Source organism: Gobius niger (assembly GCF_951799975.1).
Source record: "Gobius niger genome assembly, chromosome: 1".
Classification (NCBI taxonomy): domain Eukaryota; kingdom Metazoa; phylum Chordata; class Actinopteri; order Gobiiformes; family Gobiidae; genus Gobius; species Gobius niger.
In genome coordinates this window covers 13,263,851-13,287,629 of record NC_136852.1, presented here as the reverse complement: position 1 = coordinate 13,287,629, position 23,779 = coordinate 13,263,851, and the positions used below count along the sequence as shown (strand labels likewise).

The 23,779-nt window shown below is 41.6% G+C and overlaps 1 protein-coding gene across 4 annotated transcripts in view; it reads right to left on the bottom strand.

Moving 5' to 3' along the window:
• The window catches only part of gria4a (glutamate receptor, ionotropic, AMPA 4a), a 143,895-nt gene that overhangs the window by 36,589 nt on the left and 83,527 nt on the right, over positions 1–23,779 (bottom strand). For all 4 annotated transcript variants that reach the window (XM_079573827.1, XM_079573828.1, XM_079573829.1 and 1 more), the window contains exons 11-13: positions 16,024–16,230; positions 12,747–12,962; positions 12,491–12,651 (exon numbers count right to left, since the gene is read on the bottom strand). In XM_079573827.1, coding sequence (XP_079429953.1) covers positions 12,491–12,651; positions 12,747–12,962; positions 16,024–16,230 — 584 coding nt within the window. The remainder of the gene's footprint in view (positions 1–12,490; positions 12,652–12,746; positions 12,963–16,023; positions 16,231–23,779) is intronic.

The window sequence follows — 23,779 nt, the reverse complement described above, 5'->3', positions numbered from 1 at the left end:
AAAAACTGCCAAAAACACCGCAAAAAAACTACAAATAACTGTCAAAAAGATACGAAAACACGCTTAAAAAAGCCACAATGCAACAAAAAAAGTCACGATTAGTTTTGTAGGTCTTAGCTTTCAAATGAGGCATTTCTCAGGCCTATAGGCTGTAAGCTTCAGTCCAGAAGCTTTTAAGTTTGGGTAAAGCCAAAGTGCTTAGTGAAGGCGGGGGTTAAGAGGTTAATAAGGTGTTAAAAAGCATGAATAATTAATAGGCATGAATAATATGCTTGTATAGTTATTAACAAGCTCCTTATTATATTATTATAATGAACATATATACTAATAGGTCATGAATAATAGGCTTGTATAGTTATTAATAAGATGCTTATTATACTATTATAATGAACATATATACTAATAGGTCATGAATAATAGGCTTGTATAGTTATTAATAAGATGCTTATTATACTATTATAATGAACATACATACTAATAGGTCCCTAATCCTAACCTTAATGACTAATGCTTATTATAAATACTTAAGGAGCTCACCTTAAAATAAAGCAATACCAAAGGTTCATAACATGTAAGCTATGAATTATAAACTAAACTGAAGTAACTAAAACCCGATGAAAAGGTTCACCATATGTTCACCAAAACTCACTCATGCAGTATGTTGTAGGCTCAATCTGAATTTATACCATTAACATCTAAAATAGATGCACCCAATTCAGAACTCTGATGGAAAAAAAGGGCCTTATTATTTAGTGGTAATCAGTGACCTTGAATTTATGGAGATATAGTGTTAGTCGATCCTGCCTTTGGACAGATCTGTTGCCACCATTAACTATTCAACACACCCGCAGCCTCTGACTCTATACTTACACTCCACAAACATCCATACGCCCCGCACGGCTGTAATTCGACTCATTTATTGACCAAGACATGTCCAATCCCTCTGAGATCTTCGCTCCTGATCAGTATTACAGCTCCGGTTTATATTATCACAAACCTTATGTCTTGTTGTGAATTTACCGCCACCTTTGAAATATATAAAAAAACAAAAAATCTGCCACTACTGCGGCCCGGGCATAAAAGCAGGCCCGACTTGTTGTGGAATCGACGTCTCAAGGTCACTTTTGAGCGCGTGGAAGTGCACTCATGTCCGGCCATTAGCTGCTGCTTGATTGGAGAGGGGGTGAAAACGTGAAAGGGCTGCATTGGGACACGGTGTGTGTATAAGTGCCAAGAGCTTGCACTGTGCATAGCTATCGACGCCTGAGAGTTATGTGCTGCAAAGTCAAGGCGGCGAAAAATCTAGAGTGTGTCTAGTGTTTATACTCAAATTATCGTGTGGTGTGGGTGGAGTATTTGTACCATACGAAACCTATTGTGCAAAACTGTGGTTGATGACAGACAGTAGAAGAAGAAACAACCATTTGAAGTCTAAAAATGCTACTCCAGGTGTCCCTCCCGCACGAACAAAGGACTTTTGATTCTGCCTTCGGAGTGCCTCGGATTCTTGCCCACGCTACACTACTTTTGTAAGGGCTTCTTGTTTTTTTCATACTACTCCAGGTGTGTTTTTGATGAGGAAACTTATCTGTGGCAGCTCCCCAACTATGGAACAATCCTCCTGTGCCTGTCCGGTCCTCTCAGTCTTTCGGACAGTTCAAGTCTAGACTGAAAGCACACTTCTTGGTAGTGCTGTCATGATAATGACTATATCGACTTGAATAAATAACAGATAAACTATATATTTATAAACAGTATTTATCGTCAGTACATTTATTTGCATTTTCACCCAATTTTTCTAAAGTAATACTTAAGTTGTGCCTTTATTTCATGTTCATTGTGGGATATTTTCAGATGAAGCACTTTTTGAACAGACCTTAAAGGCCACTGTTTTTCCATACTGTGATATGTTCTTACCTCAGCTGTCCGGTCTTTGTGTGTGCCCGTGGAAGAGCTTGGTCACTTCTAACTTCACCCCCATTTGGAGCTATGGGAATATACTGGGAGAGGCCAAATGCTAACAACATCGTTGGTCGTTTTGCGTGACTGAGTGCACGCACAAAGACCAGACAGGTACATATCAACTCGTCTAAGCTCAGGGAAGAACATATCTCAGTATGGAAAAACGATGGCCTGTTCCTTTAACTGTCATTTTGAAGCTTTAGAGTTAGTTTCTGTGGCATAATAATTTATTCAATGATATCGTTTATCGCTAAAGTTTCCTGCCTCAATATATCAAACTTTAAATTGTGTTATCGCGACAGGCCTACTTCTTGGTCTGTTATCTGTTATTTATAATTTTATCTCTATGTGTCTCTAATTGTTGTTGTCAATCAAAATTGTTTTTAAATGTGCTATACAAATAAACTTGAATTGAATTGCTGATCATGATTGAAAGCTAAAAAAAAAAAAAAGGCAACACATTTAAAACAGCCTTTACAGGTAAAGTACCATCTCATAAAAAAAATATTTGACCTTTCAAGAATAAGGCCTCAATCAAGATCAGGTCTAAAACTGGTCAATAATAGGCCCAAATTGGACTAAAAATTATGTTTTAACTGGCCCTGGTATCAGCCCTGGTTTGCACCACTGATATGGCCAAAATTTCATATCTCGATATTCATGCCAGATATCTCGATATCGATACAATATAACTATGGGTTTGGTGAAAACTAAGCATTTTTCAGAAAAATAAAATCATAATACAAAAGAGTGCAGCTTCATTAATGAAAATCTATATCGTTTATATCTTGCTTTTTCGATTTTTACATTTTGAATGTTCATATCTCGATATAAACACGATCACGCTATATTTTTCTTTTGCGATATTGATATCTTGAATGCTCATATCTCGATATCGATACGATAACGATATATCTGTCAGCCCTAGTGGAAACCACGTCCAAACAAGAAAAAAAAATCCTGAGCATTTGAAGAAGCACAAGTACCGCAGTTCACCACAACTGATTCAGCAAACAGTACTACCCCTCAAAAACTCATTTCCGAGTCTAAAACAATGCTCCTTATTGAGATATTAGGTAGAATGTTGTCTGAAGGGACGAGTTCACAAACCACTTCATTATGCATAAGAGGTGAACTGGTCCTGCTGTCCGGCTAAGAGCAGCCGCTCCCGTAATGCAGTGTCATATGCAAACGGGACAATGGGAGGAGGACGGTGAAGGAGAAAATCATGATTTGTCTGCAGATGAAGATAAAGGGCGGGAGATAAATGGATAGATAGCTGCTTCGCTGATGATGGGCAGACAGCGCGGAGGAGGGAGCTGTGTGTTGCACCGTGTCTCCCAGACTGCAGAGATGACTGCAGCAGAGAAGCCTGGACCCACGCTGAATACCAATGGAGCCCCCCCCCCCTCACCACCCCTCCGCCGGCTCAATACACAATGCACAAGGCGCGCTGTCCGACGCACGCGCGCATAGGCAGAATATCAATTCAGACGACGGGCCTGCCTAATGTGCTGGACGGACCGACCAAACCCGCGTCCAAAAAAAGGGTTATGAGCGAAACAAAAGCAACATCTAGAGCAAATAAAGCTGTGCAAACTTCAGAAATGAATGTACAAAGGGTAGAAATCAGCAGGGGGGTAAAAAAAAAAAGAACTTCCTTCTGTCTCACTATTCCCTCTTCATTGGTAAATGTCAACCTCAGTGCTCACATTGTGTTGAGTAACCCGGAAGGAGGGGACAGAACAACTTGAGAAGCCAGTGGTCCAGACGCACGGGGACTCGTGATGCAATGGTGTTTTTTGTCTCGTACTTTCAAGGTAAAAACAGCACTTTTGAAAGAGATTGAAAGTGAACTGAAACTGCAAACGTGAATACTTATTATTTTGATAGAAATTCATGGAAGCAAATGGTTTCCCACAAAACAACCCAAAAACAATAACGGGCTTCATTTGTTTGCACAAGGTCAACATGTTAAAAAAAACGCAGCCTGAGGGTGTTTTTGTGAGAGAAGCCAACTACCCTTTTGTCATGCAACCTTTACGGAAAATCCACTCGTTTTAAATGAAAACTAAAGATAATTTATAGTCATTTGGATTTCATGTTTTAGCATTAAAGGGACTATACAGAGTTTAAAAATGTTAAAATTAAGTATTTTCGAGGTGTAGAATGAGCCCAGACCTATTGACCACAACTGCCTCTAAAATCCTGCACTGTCACTCAAAAAGGTGTTAATTCGGGTCCGAAGTGCCGTCATGCACGAGCTTAATATAGAAGCTGCAGTTACATGTATGACCTGAGGTGGCAGTAGTGAGTATGAAATGGCTAACTTGCATCTTGCCCCTTTAATTTCAAAATGAGTGAATGTGATGTAGAAATTTTGCCTTTCATTGTACTAATGTAGTTAATATTCACGTTTCACTGCCATATGACAAACACCTGTCCCAAACGAAAAACAAACTGCTTCACCTTCTCAGCAATATGAAGCAAAAACTCAATTCTACCTATGCATTTTTAATGGCGCAAACCTTCTTTTTTGGCGGTGATATAGACACGGAAAAGTGACAACTTTGCAAGAGCGTGAGGAAATGTCAGAGGAGTGGGAAGTGTGGACGTCTGCTTATCGCTGGCTGTCACTCAGCCCTGAAAATCCGGCACAGTGGAAATCGTAGCCGAGGTTTGAAAAGTCGTCATCCGCACTGTGTCCGAGGGCGTCGAGTTAAGGATGCTATGCCTCGTTAACAACTAGAAGAAGAAGAAGAAGAAGAAGAAGAAGAAGAAGAAGAAGAAGAAGAAGAAGAAGAAGAAGAAGAAGAAGAAGAAGAAGAAGAAGAAGAAGAAGAAGAAAGGCAGAAAGTCCTCTTCTAAATTAATACAGTCCAGCTGACAACTTAGAAAACCTCAACTATTAAGCTTAAACAAACACATATATTGAGAAGGTCAATGAGCAGTTTTATGGTTGTCCCATGATTACATAAGAGTGTTTTATAATGAATGTTCTGTGCAGTTTGTGTGAATTTCTATGCGGGAGTAGTACCATGTCGTCCTCCACTTTGTACATGTGAGTCACTGTACAAGGACATTTGTTATTGGTCGTAAGGTACACTTTATTGTCCCTGAGGCAGGAGCAGTGGGGTATCTCGTAGGAGGAACACATGTTATGCATGTTTAATGCTGGAAGTATTGAATGTTTTAGGCAAAATCAGCCATTTTGTTGGTATTTAGCAAACAGTGTACAGAGTTACGTGAGCCAGAACAATTCCGAGTTGACAAAAAAGCCATGGAACAACAGGGTCACTACAGGTTATTATACTTAAAACATTACACTGTCAGAATGTATTGGTGTTTACTCTAATTCACCACATCCACCGCCGTTTAACATTAACCTTTTAACCCCCACCTGAACTTAGCCACATATTCTCCCATTTGACTTTACCCAAATCCAAAAGCTTCTTGAGCAAAGCGTCAAAAACGCAGATGAAAATACAACAAAAAAGTGACAGCAAAAAAAAAACAAAAGAGCTATAAATACGTGATTAAAAGGCAAAAAAAATGGTCACAAAAAGGCACAAAAAAAGTGACAAAAACAAGACAAAGAGGCATCAAAGCTAAAAGAGTGATGAAGAAAGCAGCAAAAACAACAAAAACATGATAAAAATTTCCGGTCGAGAAGCTTTTAGATTTGGGTAAAACTGAACTGGAGAAAATGATCTTGGTTTATGTGGGGGTTAGGAGATTAATGTAACTTAAAATTAAAAGCATTGTGATGAAATAATCCATGATGTCCGTAGCCTCAGGGGAATAGTATGGACAAAGGGGGAGCATGCAAGCTGCACAAAGAAAGGCCTGAACCCGGGACAATTTCACTGTGAGACAATATTCTAAAAAACACTTGGTCACTTTGCTGCGACTCTTAACCATCTACATCTCTTAACCATCTACATCATGCTTCCAGACGATGTCTTTAATTCAGTGGCATGAGAAGTTGACTCTCACTTTCCCTGGATGATGATGACGATGATGATGTGGCAGCCGCTCACTGATGCAGCGCAGCCCCTGCTCCAGCTGTGTGTGTAAAATGACACCTGTCTGCTCAGCCCGAATCGTGGCGTCGCTCGGAGACTTGTTAGCGCCATAATTAAGACTCAGTGGAGGTGACCTGCTCTGGAAAATCTGTCGGAGAGAGACACTGATGTTGTTTGCTCTTGTATTTTAAATATAGTACCCTCTCCCTGAACTCCACAACAAAGCATTAGCACATAAAGATGCTCTATTTTCACTCCTCTGTCTCTCTGTCAGTGGAGGATTTCATTTTTTTTTCCTTCTCCTATGTAGAGCAGCCATGTTGGATTTAAAACCAATATGCGTGGCACGTGTTTCTATGCACATGCCACCTCAACACTTCAATGATTGAAAGCTTTAGACATTAAAGGTCCTATATACAGGGTGTGCCTTATATAGTACATTTGGGCAAAAGAATTCTGCACATGTGGTGCTTAGATTACAGAGCAAAAGCAGTCCTCAGAAGATGCGGGACCGCCTCTTTCTTCCTCTCACTGAAAGAGCAGACTTGGATTTGAGGTTTTGTAATTGGTAAAGTGATTTATATCAATAATAAAGCTAAATATAACCTACTGAATGGTGAATTTAATTGTCAAGTCAGACTATTTGTATCATGTTTGGTTTTAATTACAACATTGTGTACATGTTTTACTACACAAGCCATTTAACAGCTCGATGAAAACTAGGTCAGAAAGCTTTGGAATAAAAAAACCCACAGATTACTGCACTCTGGTTTCGTAGGAATCTAAGAATACTAATAACTTTTATGACTGTAATTCATTCCCAGGCACGGCCACTGTGGAGGCTGCGTGTCAGTAAATATGGCTGCCATTGCTCAGAGGAAATGAGTGATTGGTAGATTGGAGAAAACTCGGTGAAGGGGTAGAAAAATGATACAGTGCGAGCCAATGATGTGAGATCTTCAATTCCCAGGATGTGATGTGGCATTTCTGCCAAGACTATCACCAACCGCAGCAACTATAAACATGACATTGGCTCACACAACAAACAACTACAAAGTAACAAACTTATTTTGTTTCTCCATACTTCTTTGTGGCTGTAAAATTATGTTTCGGTCTTCCTCCAAACCTACCTCCTGCAGCTTAGCATGTTTCTTCCCATATTATTCACAATCCCTCCTCTGAACATGTGACACCACACCATTCTGGGCGACGACTGGGAGAGGCTGGTACAGAGCAGAAGCTGCAGGGGTTTTAGAAGTTATAGCTGTAGTAGCAGTAGCAGTACTCACAGTAGCATATCATACTGAGCATCATTAATTTAGCAGCGTGCAGAGCAGACTGAAAAACATTTCTATATTTATCTTGCTAGAGTATTGGGCAATGGCTCAGCGTCAGCGCATTCGCCGACAAACCCAGAGGTTAGTTAGCGATTAGGGTTCTGACTTCTGCGTACTGTTGATGTGCCCTTGAAGTGCGTGAAGAAGCAAGAGTCTACTATTGAGACTTGCTACATAAAACTCTTCATTAATGACCCAGTGCTTCTGTTTTCCAACGTATATTTGGAGACGGCCATGGTGTACTACCTCCCACAGCCACACATTTCCTCCTCCAAAAAAGCTGTAGAATAAACTAGTGCGCCATAATGTTCAAAGACTCAGAAGCTCTTGGTAAACACAGTTATACTCGAGGCAGTCAAAGGCATGCAAAATTGGGCTTTGAGCGTATGCTTTGTTGTTTGTTTTGTTGCAATAATTCTGCCACTTTTCCTCTCTAAAAACACCAGCCCACACGCCGGTATACGTCACACGGAGTCATGGAACTTGTTGGAGATTGAGGACACCACTTTCATTAGAACATCTTCCCTTTTCACTGTAATATATGCAGAAATGTGATAATTATCTGGATATCTGAAGTCCAAGGTTTTTGTTTTAAAGGAGGAATAAAAAGCCTGAATACAGCATAATATTTAGTTGTGAGCCCCCTGCCTGTGTCTCTTGCAGGTGAGGAGATGGGGGTGCTGCGTGCTCGGTGAGGCAGAGCTGCTGTTCCCGTACTGATGCTGTCGATGAGCGCGGTGGCGGCTTAAAAACAAACAAAGAGCGGACCGAAGCGTGACAGATCTGAGAGAGAGCCTCGCCGCACTCGCACAGAAGAGCCGCCTGTCACAAGAAACCCACGCCGCAACTCCGGCGCAAATCTACTGGAGTTCAGCTAATTCTGCGCAGACGAGAGGTGATCGGAGTCGGAGAGAGATGAGGTGATTACAGATGCTATTTCTGCTGATGGAGGTGTAGGTATAGAATTAGACAGCCCACTGCCTGACTGGCTGCAAATCACAGACGCATTAAAATGTGAAGAACTGCTCTAATGAACTGCAGAAGGATGGTAACGACTGAGGTTTCACAGTAGGAATCAAAGAGACGGTGTTTAGGGAGAACTTGAGATTTATGATTTTATGGTCCTGTATTATAAAAAAATCAACCTTTTACCAGATGATGGTACGGGCGGCGCGGTAGCACAGCGGTTAGTGCTTGTGCTTCATAGCTAGAAGGTCCAGGTTCGATTCCCACCGAGGACGGGGCCTTTCTGTGTGGAGTTTGCATGTTCTCCCCCTGTCTGTGTAGGTTTCCTCCGGGTACTCCGGTTTCCCCTACCACTAAAAACATGTACAATAGGCCAGGATGTATGAGAATGTGTTTGAGAGTGCGCATGGGGGACGACGGCTGAAAATTAGCCTAAGGCTACAATCCGGTATGGCTTGTTCATTAACTTGCACTGTCCCTACCAAATAAACCATAAATAAATAAAATGATAATGAAAGATCCTGATTAGAAACTCACCAACACCAGAATGTTGTGACTCATAAAGCTCCATTATCTCTTTAACTCCACTCCTGGCCAGACCAAATTTGCTCATGGCATTTTATATTATTTTCAAGAGGATATTTTTCTGCACGTTATTTTAAACTATACTACAAAAAATATCAAGGCTAATGGGTATAGTTAAAGCATACACTGCCTTACCACGAATAAAAGATCACACGCTCTAATATCTAGCCTTCGCTTTGATTACAGCACGTATTCTCTGTGGCAATGTTTTAATAAGCTTCTGCAATGTCAAAAGATCCAGTGTTGCACTAATTTTTCATCAAGATCTTGTATTGATGATGGGAGAGTGTGACCACTACCGAAAGCCTTCTCCAGCACATCCCAAAGATTAAAATGAGTTGCTCAAAATTGATTTATATTTTCCAAATGTTTTTTTTGCTCTCAGACCTCTGCTCAGCTGTACAAATGTGCCAAGAAGATCAGAGCCCACCTCAGGATTTTGTGTTGTTTTATTGCTAAATCCAAATACAGTGTAAATAATTTGGATGTTTAAAGAGGCTAGATCAGGGGTGTCAAACATACGGCCCGCGGGCCGGATCAGGACCGTGATGATGATTTAATCCAGCCCCTTCCCTGTACAGCATAAATTCCAGAGTATGTAAAAAAAAAAGTATGTCTCTAGCCCATTCCTGTGCGGAGTTATGAATTTTTTAAAGAATAACCAGAATGCTCCTTCTAGCCACTAGGGGGCATTAAATTTGAAAAAAGGAAAAAGTTCCACACGTGTCCAGCAGAGGGCACTGACATAATAAGAGCTCAGGATATGAACAACACATTATACAGCCACGTGGTAAATGGACAGTCTGCCCCAGGGCGGCTGTGGCTTCAACAACAGCTTATCAGTGTGGAGTGAATGAATAATTACTATGTAGTACTTTGAGGAACTTGTGACACAGGCTTGTAAAGTGCAATACAAGTGTAAGCCGTTGTTATTAATGAAGCTACAGTCAAATTTCGGATCTAATCATAAATCAAGTTTTTTATTTAAAAAAAAATTGGGGGGAAAAAATCGCCCAGCTCTAAATGTGAGCCCGATGAATCCAGGCATTATAATCTTGGAACAGACCTGAGCCATCAGGGAAGAGGAAATCGATGGAATAACCTTGTCATTCAGGATGTTCAGGTTCAGCTGATCATATTTTTTGGGCACATAGTGGTGCTGAACTGAGACCTGACCAACTGCAGCAACCCCAGATCAGAACAGTTAGTTAAATCTCCACTCAGTTGCAACCACAAAAAGCAAAACATTGCAATGCATTTGATCACTCCAAGTATACGTTATTTAAACGTATTTTCAACATAGACACAAATCAAACACAATAACTACACTACATTACCATACTTTGACATACAATGTGCCCTTTTTCATCAGCGCAATCTGGCATTTACGTGTTGTATAATGTTGGCCTTTGAGAGAGTGTCCTGTATTGGAAGTGACAGGGTCGGCTGATGTATCTGACCGACACTGGCTCCATGTTAAGCATCACATTATGGCTATGACAGCGGCATAGGAGCTTATGGACGCACATTAACAACAGCGCCCCGTGCATGCGTATGGAGACAGAAAGAGCACACAGGGCGTTTTACAGCCAGCGTGTGCATCTGAATTGGCCTGTCAGTCAAAGCAAAGTGGGGAGGAGTGGGAGACGACAGGTGCGGACGAGCGAGCAGAGGAGAGAGAGTGTGAAAAAGATAGATGGAAGAGAGAGGAGAAGGGCAGAGGGGCAGAGTGGGTGGAGGATAGAAATAAAGTTTAGGCAGCTGGTAGAGAAAAAAACGCTCTTTCTCTAAATGCTAATGGAAATGTGGGAGACATGTTTTGCAGACGAGGTTTAAACAAGGATCAACACAGAAAAATGTCAGACCTTGAGCTTGTGCTGTTGCCAGAAAAGCAGAAACTAAATGATTCAGTCTCCAACAACAAGCCAGCGATAATCAACCTAACTGAAGTAAAAAAGAAAAAAGAAAAGGAAAAAAAAGGGCAAATCTCTATCTACTAAATTAAAATAAAGAATTAAGTTACGGTGGGGAAAAAAAGTATTTGGTCAGTTTCACATAGACATTGCATTGGATTTTGGCCAAATACTTGTTTTCCCCACTGTATGTATAATTAATGATTTGTGGAGGTGGTTTCTAAAATGAATCTTATTCATTCCAGAATGAATGTTCACATGCAAGAAATAGAATAGCACAGGGCTTTGAATAACTTGTTTCTATGTAACTATGCAATCCCATTTGCAATTCAGCCTTGACTCCCCTCACGCATCAGCTGTTGCATGGTTCAACCCTGTTCCTTTCTTGGACTAATTTCACCAGATGTGACCACTGAGCTGTCGTCTAGAACAGCGGGTCTCAAACCTTTCACGCCAACTAACTACAGACTAGGAACATATCCGCCAGATTTATGCCAAGAGCAAATGGAGAAAAAAGTGGCTGAAATAGGCAGTATATAATAGAACGATTTAATCATTTGGATTGAAGATGGACAGAGATTACATCCACAGAGAATCCTTCATACCACCACAAGACTGCTTAGCGTGAAAAACACACTTCAAGTGGGCTCTGCTTTTCTATAATTTGAAGGAAACTGGCACTGCTCTCAACTGGTTCAAGTCCTATCACGAGGCCAGGACGTACTTTGTTGAAATTGACATCTGTGTCTCAGACAAAATTGCCATTACCCCAGGGGTCATTCCTTGAACCCCCTCTTATTCAACCTATAAATATATATGTGTCCTACCACAACGATGCAGATGACACTCAGATCTGTCACTGATGGACGATGAACATGGGCCTGCATATACACTGTGTCACTGCATAGATCAGTTTGTGGATAAAAAACAACTTTCTCAGACAACTAAACTTAAAACATTAGTTGAACTTATGTGCACCTTGAAACTTCATTCATTGTGTATTTGCCACTCTTCATTTATTTTGCTATGCACTAAGATTATGCTGAGAAGTTATGAGGTTTTACAGCGAACCATAAACTGAAATGTCCTATTGAGCAGATTGACATTTCGTCCACTTCAGAATCCTGCTTTCCACCAGACAGACACTTAACCTGTCTGCACACTTTCACAGACCATCATCTCTGCATTACCCTCTGTTTTGGTGAAAACCTCTCCACTCCGCATCTCTCTTCAGACCCAGTCCCATAAGGTCCCTGAGATGATGGCCATGAATATTTCACTAAACTGCATTCTGAGGTTATCAATAATAAAATGCTATATTCTTATAAATATTCTAAAAATACAGCTGGACCCTTGCCTCTTCAGAAGCGCATTAAACATTCATGCCACCCCGCTAACTCGCTAAGTCTTCCCACCTTGGCGGACATGATCATGACTGTAACCGGCTTTGCACTTTTGTAGCTGGGCCCTTTTGAGAGACCAGAAAATGCGCAAAGAGTTGATTCACATGAGCAACAACCTGAAAGAGCGGCTACAAAGCACACGCCAGCACACACGGATTTCCCAGCGGACATACACTTTTCATGGACGCATGGCTCAGGGGTTCAAAAGGCTAAATCTTTCCGTAGCCCTGTCAGACATGCACCCCTAGACCCGATATGGCTGTATTTGACACGCAGCATGGAAAGGGAGTATAGCTCACCGAGGAGAGATGTCACAGCCCTGTTGCATGAAGGCGCCCAGGGAGAACCAGAGGGAGTTGAAGATGCCAAATTCATTGGGGGGTTGATCGGTCGGGCCCTGGTCCGGCGCTCCCTCTTCAGGCTCCTCCGCATGCCATTCGTATGGACTGAAACGACTCACCTAGAAGAGAGTGTAACAATAAGTAATATTGTCACTGGATGGATGGATGGATGGATGGATAGATGGATAGATGTTTTAATATTCTCCTCACTCACCAGAAACAGCACCACACTGACTCCGATGTATGCAAACACGATGCACATCCAGATCTCGTAGGCCAGAGGGTCTAAGAACGAGAACACTCCAGGCTTGGACTTCTGTGGCTTCTTTATCATTATGGAGATTCCCAGAGACATGAAAGGCTTTGAGAAGTCTATCACCTCCTCACGCACCAAGGTGATGGTCAGGGGGGCCACAGCGATCTCCGCTTTCTACCGGGGGGAGAAAAAAAAAAACATAGAAAACCACATGGAAGGTTAAAATCATATGTGATCAGCTGCGGCTTTCGCTGGGATAAAAACCAGAAAGATAATTGAACCATCAGGGGCTCGGAGGGTGGAGAAGCGCAGCGGAGGATCAAGAGAAGTTTGGGTTTAAACCAATAAAGAAATGGGAATAAGAGAGAGGACAGAGAAGAAAGGATAATGTAATGTGGTAGAAAGAAACAGATGAGAAAGAGGGAAGCCCAGCGGAAGAACAAAGGAGTTATTCATATGTGGCCATGAAAGTAACGCTAGTGGAATATAAAGAAGCTAGCAAGGCAAGACAAGCCCTATTCACTGACTATATTAAAAAGAATACTATGGCTTTAGATTTACAGCCAGATTCGCTCACAACCATAGACTGTAAATATAATGGACGTCTTCTGCTCACTCCTCCCCATTTACCATAATGACCACGTTCGAGGGGGAAATCATGGCGGATTTACAGACGCCCCCTCCCCAGCGCTGACGAAGCATGTTCCTAAAAAGGGCCGGATCTTCACTGTAGACTCGGCCCTTGCATGACGTGTAGCTCGTGCTGCTCCAATGCTAGCAGTCCGACCCTCATTAAGTACGAGATTTCTAAAATTCTCATTACGAAAACCAGCCTGGTTTCTTTAATTGTGACTAACTCAGCGTTGTCACAGACGGAATCTCTAGCCTAGTCTAGTGTTAAAAAAATAGAAACCAGGCGTTAAAGTTGTTTTTAATGTGTCAAAAGTCCAATGCTTTTCAATGGGGGACTAGCGGCGATATGGAGGTGCTCCAGCAATGGCGGCCTCTACTGTAGTGTCTTGGGCATGAAGCGGACGGGGGAGTTTGCATGTTCTCCCCGTGTCTGCATAGGTTTCTTCCAGGTACTCCGGTTTCCCCTACCACGAAAAACATGTAGAATAGGCCAGGGTGAATGATGCGTGTGAGTAATTGAATGATGGTGGTCAGAGGGACCGTTGGTGCAGGTGTGTGCAGTCGTGACAGCGCTTCTGTCAGTCTCCCCAGGGAAAACTGAAGCTATACACGTAGCTTACCACCACCGAGCATGGAGTGAATGTAAAATTCTCTCATGTAAAGCGCATTGTGACCATGTCTGTGAAAAGTGGATATTCACTTCTTGCAATCCAAAAACAGGCTAGCTCTCTCCTCGATGGGAATGGTTCACCATCCAATCGTAGATCCTTGCTTTGCGTACTTTGTTCTCCCCACATTTTAATAGGCTACTTCTTAGTTGATTGGTTTCCTCCATTATCCTAAAACAAGCAGAGATGCCAAATCATCCAGCCCAATACTCCTGACTAAGATACAGTGGGCCCTGTCTTTCAACTGGCGCACCAACAGCGCTGGTCCAGGCGAGCCCGGTATCTTGCGCCCACACATCATGCCGACTGAGGCGTGGTGTGCTGCAAGAGCAAAAATCCGCTGCCTAGCATTTGCAGCGTTTTCTCATCTCATGTGACCTACTTCATTCAGCCTTTAGGGTGTTAAGCTCTTACAGGACAAACTGCAAACTTTATTTATCCCACTGTGAGTTAAACACTGTCCGCTCTTCCGCTGGTATTGAAGAGCGGGGTTGTGCACGCTACACAGACATGATCAAAACTGTCTGTAGGAGGAGAAAGCTTGAGGCGTGACCACTTACTACGTCAAGTCTGAAGCTGAAGATTTCACAGAGCGGCCCCTGTTAGCGCCAAAGTCTAGTCTAGAAACACAAGATAAGCAGAAAGGTTCACTGACACCCACTGCCTCAAACTAACAGGTCACTCCAGTGTCACCGAAAGCCAATAAAGTACAGGTTAACTCGCCTGTTGGCTGTTATATGGTCATGCTTAATGGGTTTTTGTATCATTGCATATCTCTGAACAAACACTATCTGAACCCTACTGCTCCGGCATAGCTAATCATATGTCTATTGCGACAAAGAGAGACAAATATGGTTATGTAAATAGAAACGAAGCATAACGGACACAAACCAAAAGGACACAGTGAGGACGGCCTGTTTGGGTGAGTCTTGTGAGAGGACTGGGATGTTTGGAACAAATCTGCCTTGATTAGTCATTGGTGCCGTTCTGCCATGTCACCTTGCACTACCCACATCCCGGATAATTCATTCTGTCGCCGTTTCACTTCCTCTCTGCCACACACTGACGACTGACATTGTCTCCAGCGTGTTGAATAAGTTTGCAAGCCCAGACAGCCATGTCAAGTTTCAGGCCCCTCGAACAGGCAGGACACATAATTAGATGGGGCTTTTCAAATAATCGAAAAATGAGCATTCAGATAGAGGTTGGGTTTCAGATGAAATGTTTTCAAGTTTAGGATATTAGTTTTAATAAGGTCTCCAGTGACAGGCTCATGAAAAGAGAAAGTTACAATTCACTCTGGAACTTTTGTCACAAACTTACTGACACACAAGGGATATGTACAGTTTGTATTTTTTTGTCCCTTATGTCTTGGAGAAGTGGTGTGTTGCACTTGCCATTTTCTGTATGATTACATGAATTTCGGAAGATAAGCAGGGTAGGGCCTGTCTGAAACATTGCTGCCAAACTGTGCCATTGGTTTCTCTGGCCACAACCAACCACTTCCTCAAACGCCCCAACTGCACATAGGTCAGAGTTGGAACTGAATGACCAACTTAAACACTAGCCTGTACTTATAATTCTCCTCCCCTTCAAAAAACAGTTTCTGCTGAGACAATCCCATCTAAACATATAACCTAACTGATACAACATTTTTATTCTATCACTTTGTATTATTTTTTACCACTTTGATTGGTTGCTTTATTTGTAGATTTTTGAAGAGTTTAAAGGCTCAAAGAAATGCATTGTGATGGTAATGTTTTCTATAAAAGGGAAATAATAATAAGCTCTTTCTGCTTTATGCATGTTCTTTCATGCTATGAATCTTTTTCAGGGTTTCCTCAGAATACATTTCTAAACTTTATTCACCAGTTCTACACTCTCTGACACCCAAAAAACATCAGACAATAATCCCTTCAGCCCCTTGTACTCACCCCATACACCAGCTCGCCCACCATGCCATTCCAGATCTTGGTCTCGGGATCCCTGGCTCCGTACTTTCCGTCCGGGACGATGGAGATCTTGTACTTGATCCCGATGTGTTTGGCGATCTCTGAGGCCAGGTCCACGCAGTAGCCCTCGAACTGTTCGTTCCCCTCGTACAGCTCCCAGTTCTTCTTCAGCATGACGTACGGCCCCTCCTGCACGGGCAGCACAGAGCACACACATACAACTGTTTGGACAGCACAGGACACTGGCAGTTGATGCTGAAAAGAGGAGGCAGGGATGAGTGAAATCATGGACAGCGGTTTATATAGATGAGCTTAAAAAAAAAAAAAAAAAAATGTTTATGGTATAGTTGAAAAAAAGGTGAAAGATGATGGAAATTGTCAAGGATGTCCACCAAGTCAGACCAGTCTTTCTCAAAGGAGGAATTGGTTTTGAATATGCAAACACATTTTCCGGTAATTTGGGGATCTGTCATGCTTTGTTATGCAGTCTTTTTCAGCTGGTCTGTCTTATTGAATAAAGAACGGTGAATGAGATGGCAAAACAGGCTCCTCACCACCTCCTTTATTAGAAGAAACAGTATTTTTTTCTTTCTTTGCACTTTCTTTTCACTTTCTTTCCAAGCAAGATGACCCTTTTGTTGCAACTATAGCAGTGTATGCCTTTTCACCAGAACAAACTGACAGAAGGTGCATCGGAGATTTAAAGGGGTGCAAATAGAGATCCTCATCATTAAAATACACGAAGAAGCAGCGAAAAATAACGGTGCAAACATTTTTAAAATGAAGTTGCAATGCAGTCTTTTGCACCGCTGCAGGACTGGGCCTGCTTTTCACTCAGGGAACCGCGGTTACATAGTGTAACTGTGATGTTTAACTCGGATAATAACTTCACACGTTTATGGGTGACACTTTTTTGAATGATGCACGCTTATAATGCCAACAAATAAAAGGTGTTAAAACGGCTGGAAAATGCCAAATGATACTTGAAATGTGGACGAATCAGTTATAAATATGACACGAAAACATATTCCAAAGTGCAAACACAGACTCTCTACAATGTCATTTGGCATTTTTGGTATTTTTGAGTATTTGCAAGGACTGCGTACACTGCCAGTATAATTTAAATCTAACTTTTAATAGCTACATATGTCATACGCCTTCATAACGCCTTCATAACATTGATCTTCTCTTGTTGGACCCCCTCACACACATTTTATATTCTTCCATTAAAACAACAAACATGGCTGACATTTGAAGGCTGTGTCTTCTATTGTTTCTGATTTTTGCGCCTGGTTGTTTGGCCTTTGTGCGGCTCTACTGGGACCTGCACCTGGCTCACGCGGCCCTTGTTCTGACAGAATGGAAACTCCGAACTGGATAGATGAAAACTGCTGCAGTCACACGGCGCAAACGGCATAATGAATTTAGTTTTGGTCCGTTCAATTATAAATCGTGATGTATCAATGATGAGGTGGACAAAAGCAGATTCATAAGCCACAATTACGAATGATCCGCTTTAGAGGATTATCTAGGCATGAATAAAGCAAAACAACTTGTAGGGAGGGGGGGTAAAGTACATTTTGCACAACAACCTTCTCCCCCTTCACAAAGATGCAAGAGATGATGAGGTGTGATTGGATGTGGTGCTCTGAGATGCGGCGACAGGAAAGAGCATGAGTGTACTTTTCCACATGGGTAAAGACAGCAGAGGCATTGACAGCGCATCCATCACCGGCGCGGGTTTGTGTTATTGCGCCGCTGGCTGCTCTGCTCTGTAGTCCTACTGAAATCAGCCCCATTAAAACACTATCAACGCATTTTTTAATCAAAGACCGATCGGGACTAATTAAACAGGCACGGCCTTTCGGAACAGTCCCATTCACTCAGAACGGGAAACGCAGTCAAAATTTGCATCGCTTATTTACAGTGAATTCATCATTTGGATTTGTATGCACAGTAAACAAAGTCCTAGAGAGCAGAAAGGCTTCACAGGCATAAACAATGAATAAACAAATCACATTGTGTGCAAATCAACAAAAATGTCTACAAATTAGTCTTGGGCTATACCAGTTATAAAGTTTAGAGTGACATCATTTATTTAAGCCAACTTTTTTTTTTTTTGTCAAAATGTACAACATTACATATACAGAATAAGTCACAAATATACAGTTTTCACATCAGACAGGAATACAATGCAACTTTTATTGAATTTGCACAACACGCCTGTTTAAAACAGAATTCATACCGTGCTACATAACACTGCAATTGCAAGAGTTGTGGTTAGTGAAATAATGTCACATGTTACATAATGACATTTACAGAAGAGAACAGACATTTTGCAATGTAGCCTGGACAGATGTTTGTTGTCTGATATGGTTTGACTTCTTCTACCAATGAACAAATAGTACAGTAGAAGAGGTTTCAAGGGATGTACTGTTGGCACAGTAATGGAGATCAATAGTCCTGCCCACGTTAACACACAGTCTAGACTCCAGAAGTAATTAAATACATGTATTTGAGGGTAAAAGAAATATGTGAGCTTTTTAGCAAATCTCATTAAATAAATCATTTTTTTTTTTTTTTTATTGGTTTGTCGGAACCATAAAATATTTCCTTGCTCTTCTCTTTCATCTAAAACATGTGTGCCACCGAGCACAGTTTTTCCCCAGTTTGGCTTTACTCAAAGCTAAAAGCTTCTTGAAAAAACCATAAAATTCGCAACGAAAACGAGGATAAAAAAGCAACAAAAGAGTGACGAAAAAGCAATTAAAAAAAGCCATGACAAATGCGACAAAAATGCAACGAAACACGGCGAAAACCCGTCAAAAACATGAAAAAAAATTCACCCAAAAACGTGCTGGAAAAGCAAAAAATACAAAAAAGGGACAGAAAAGAAAACACTTTATTATACATTACCTTGATACATTTTACCTGACTAAATCTAGTACAATATAATGTGCTATGTAACAATGTGTAATAACTTGCACCTATGCACTACATACACAATGGAATAATGTGTATTAGTACTTTGGAGGTAATAATGGCCATTCACTCATACTACATTCATTACATTCATATTTGTTTAAATTTGTCCTAGTGCTCCAGAGACGGACCCCATATCTACCTTTCCCTTTTGTTCAAATTTGATATTTTCCCATTGGACATGTTTCATTACATCATGTAGCAAATAAATAAAGATTGGAGTTTTTTTTTATTCCAATTTAATCAGTTTAGCTAGCACTGAGACAAATTTACAGTTTTCTGCTTGTTAACTAGATTAGCTGTTCCTGGGGGTACTCCAAAAAGTGCAAGCACAATTTGAAATGTTTACTCCAGTAAGCAGTTATGCTAGGACAGTTCCAAAAAGTGTAAGCTAGTGAAGCCTGTGTAGGTTTTAGCTTTAAAATGAGGCATCACACTGTTGCTCTACCTGTTGAGAAGCTTTTAGATGTGGGTAAAGCTGAACTGGAGAAAATGCTCTTGGTTAAGGCGGGGGTTAAGTACTGATATTTAACAATTTGGGAAAATCTGTGAAGGAAATGAATGGACATTGACCTCCAATACTTGAGTGGGTTTGGAGGTGGGTGACAATACTTTTCCCAACACTTTTTAAAACCTCTTAGTACCTTTAGGCAGCCACAACAGAAAAGTTATGCGACTGAAACCCATAATAGATGTCTACTTGTTTGGCATATAAGAGGATTTTCTTTTAAAAGATACGGATAACAGGCTTGCAAATGATTCGGATCTATTATCCAGGCTACGTGCAATCCATTGGCTTACAAAATAGAAAAAGCAAGCTGGAATATACAAACAGTGACATTTGTTTGCGACCTCCTCATCAAGCACCAGAGGAGCATTTGCCCCCAAAAAATACCGCATTCGCACCCTCGACAGGCGCACAAATGAGACCATCGCATCACACTTGTATCGACATACCATCGGTGGCCAGTACAAGGAGCGCAAAGAAAGGCCTATTGTGTTGACTGTCAGGGAACACAAAGGCGCTCCTGCTAAAACGCCATTATGAGAGACATTAGCAGGTCCCCAGGCTCTCGCGGCACTGACTCAGCTTTAATCATAATGTTAATGAACAGCTAAAACACGTTTCAATCCTCCGCAATAGATCAACAGCCACGAGGCCAGCGCCGCACTCACACAGCGATGTGAGCAATAGGCGTGGGGAGTGTAGTCGGAGAGGGGGGGGAAGAAAGAAAAATCAATGCTTTTTAATCCACAAATGACATGGAAGGCAAGGAAAACAGTTTTGTGCTGAAATGTGTTGAGGGAGCATAACATAAACATAATACATCATAAGGCAAATACCGTGCAGCCAAATAGCAGGCGGAGACCAATGAACAGCTTGTCAAGGAAAAAAAAAGAAAATTGACAAAAAGCCAAACATTCTTTACAATATGACTTTTTGTTTGGACAGAATGTAAACAAGAGTGATGTCAGAAAGTTGTACTGTGTGGAATGTAATTAGAAAGAAAGAAACATTACAGGATAAAGCAATATAGAGACACTGTTGACAAAGTACTATACTTCTGTTGCCCTGGTTAAAAAAGTAAAGTAAAACAAAAACATAGAAATAATCCGTTATTGCCTTTGCCATGTACAAATGCTTGTTTCCCCTATCCACACTGACCTGCAGTATTCTACTTGTGTCATACTTCCTGACCTCATTGAGTCTGTTAAAAGTGATCAGATAGATGTAATATCGTGCTCACCAAATCAACGTTGGATAGAAGTGTTGAATTGAGTAGAACGTCTACAACATACCCAAACACTGCCTGGCCCAAAAGGAAAAAATAAAAGTCAACACGTGGATCTGGGGTTGGTCAGGTGTAAGTACAGCAACATCATGAGGCCAAAGACTGAGCTCAGCTGACGACCTGGATATACTGACTGACTGATTTTTCTAATGGCACGGGTCTGTTTTTTTTCTAACCTGCCCCAACCTAACGCGATGAAAGTCAAGCCCGACCCACCCGACCCGAAAAAATGAGTCTCAATTTGCCGACCCGAACCCGCACACATTAAAAAACAGCTGCCTGAGCCGCTCTTCATGCCGGCTGTCTCTCAGTGCGCCACGTGACCGCGAGTTTACAGGAGAAATGGTGCTTGTTGTTTTGTTTTGCCACTTTGCCACCGAGGAACCTTTGAAAATCGCTTATGGACTTATCAGGAAACGAGGAGCAGAAACAATCATGAGGATTTACTTTTACCACGTCATGGACAACTCTTTCTGTCAAACTAAACGGAGTATGGACAAGTGGAGCAGCCTTTACTTGACACTACAAGACGAAGGTCTGCTCAGGTCAGTGAAAGTCATACAAGAGCTACAGGCGACATCTAAACTCAGTGTTATGAGAAAACAAAACAAGATAATGTTTACCCCCTAAAACTGGACATTCCACAATCAATATTTCTGAAACTCAACGGAGAGTTACTGAACATACTTATTTATCAGGCCCATTAGCCAAAAATGCTGAACCTACTGCTATAAAAGTAATATTTACCAAAATCGGTACATCCGGGTTAGCAGAGATAAATGCTAACAGCGCAGCAGCTACGCTAACCCCGGAAGTAGTGACTTTAGTAGATAATACTTTTTTTAGCAGTAGGTGCGGCATTTTTGGCTAATGAGTCTGAGAAATAAGTAGGTTCAGTAACTCTCCGTTGAGTTTCAGAAATATTGATGGTTGTTTTAAAGTGTTTCTTATGTTTTTTTCTCGCATATTTGCCGGTCTGCTAGTACCCGGAAGCGGAAGTCGTGACGTCACACTTAACAAACGTATAGAACATGATTTAACTGTTGCCGTACTGACTGTGCGTTATACAGTTTTAACGCACGCCAGTTAGCCAATCAGAACTGAGTATTCACCCAGATCATGGTATAATCAAAGCACTAGGCAGTCTAATGAAATGTTTCTGACTGTCTTATCCTTTTTGGAAGGGGAGGATTTGTTGCTCTCTTTCAACTAGTAATATCCTGCTGAAGGCTCCTCTAAACTTCTCTAGATACCCATTGTTTTCATTACTTCACAACCTGCCTCAAAGCCAACTAAAATCCTTACGATATAAAGCAGGCACCGTGATCATAAACACACTTTAGCGATGGGATTCAAGGGCCTCGTCACATCAGCCATTAGTCTTTGTAAAACGTCACCTTAAAAACTCTGCAGCAGCCCGCGACTTCAAAGAAAAGCATTCGTCACCTGCCTCCTTCTTCAAACCAACCGTGAGTTTATGATGGGAGCAGGTCAGATGTTTCTCATACTAATTAACTGCTCACTGCTCCGGCGTACACACAGCAGTGGGAGCATTACCGACTGTGGCTTTACACGCGCGCTTCCTCAAGTTTTTTTTTATTTTATTTTTTTATCGCTTTGCCCCAGACGCTTGCGTCCCCAGCATGAAAGTAGCAATGCACAAAAAACTATGAATTCCAAGGTTTTCATGTCGGACGGTGCGGGAGAAAGAACGCGAACCCTCTTTTGGAAGTCGTTTGAGGTGGCTTTGTGAGTCATACCGGGACATGGCGAGGAACAGGATTGAGGGAAGATAGGAGAGAGGAGATTAAGAAGGTGATAGGAAAATAAAGGTGGGACACTGGGGGGAGCGAGATGAGATCAGAATACCAACTGTGGTGCGGCGATGGCTGAAATGGAATGAGAATCAGAATGAGGGGAAAAAAAAAAAAAAAAAACGGCAAGAAAGGACTGAGGGATGAGCTAGAAGACAGGAGAGGGTGAGGCGGAGCAGAGCAGCTTTGTACAGCCAAATGGTCGCGCCTGATAAGACATTAAACGGGTCCATGCTATTGCGGCAAAAAGCCTGTATTAATTCACATAAACCAGGCACAACTGGAGCCCCCATTGAAACGCACTCCTCAGAAAGTGCACCAAATGCACCATGTTGTTCATCTAATTTAACTTTTCAGGTTGTTTTTTTTCATCCATGTTATGTTATGATGAAAAAGTGTACCTGGAGCCAAGACTTGGGTGATGTGACAATAAAAAACAAGTCAAGATCCCATCCCTGCGACTATCTGCCTTAGAGAGATCAGTATATCGTGATTCAGTGCTTCTTTAGTACAGACTCCTCCTATTGATCAGTCTCTTCATGCTCTGAGTGAGCAACATGGCATTCTCTAATCAAAACTTATTGTGCGTCATGCAAGAGTCAAAACAACCAGGATTTAAGATCAGTAGGTTAGAGCCCTTACATGCACTCCTACAGTTATAATACAAAGGTCTGAAGCGACTTTTGGGGGAAGAAATAAAATCAAATTTTCTGGGTGCAGAATTAATCATTATAAAGTTGGAACTCTTAGAAGCAGCAGCTAGTTTTAGTTACTTCTGGAAAGGCAAAAGAAAGATGTTAAAATGCATGTTGGCACAATTGGGACAAAATCTCAATTGCAATCTGCGAGAAATTTGCTGTATTTTTTGGCATATACTGACCGTATCCATTGGTGTTTTGTTTTATTCATGCCTGGATTTTCGACTAATCCTTCGCATCCATTCTGTTTCTCTCTCTAGAACTCAAACTCTCACCTGCTAAGGTCATGAGTTGGTGTTTTTAAAGTCAAGACACTGCTGCTTCCTATCATACATGTCCCAAATTGTTTAAAAAAAAGCTAGAATAAAGTTGCAGAGACATTTAGTCAGGCTGCGTTCGGCTGGCCCACGGAGCTGCGGCACATCGCAATCGGTTAGTCACAGCCTGTTTC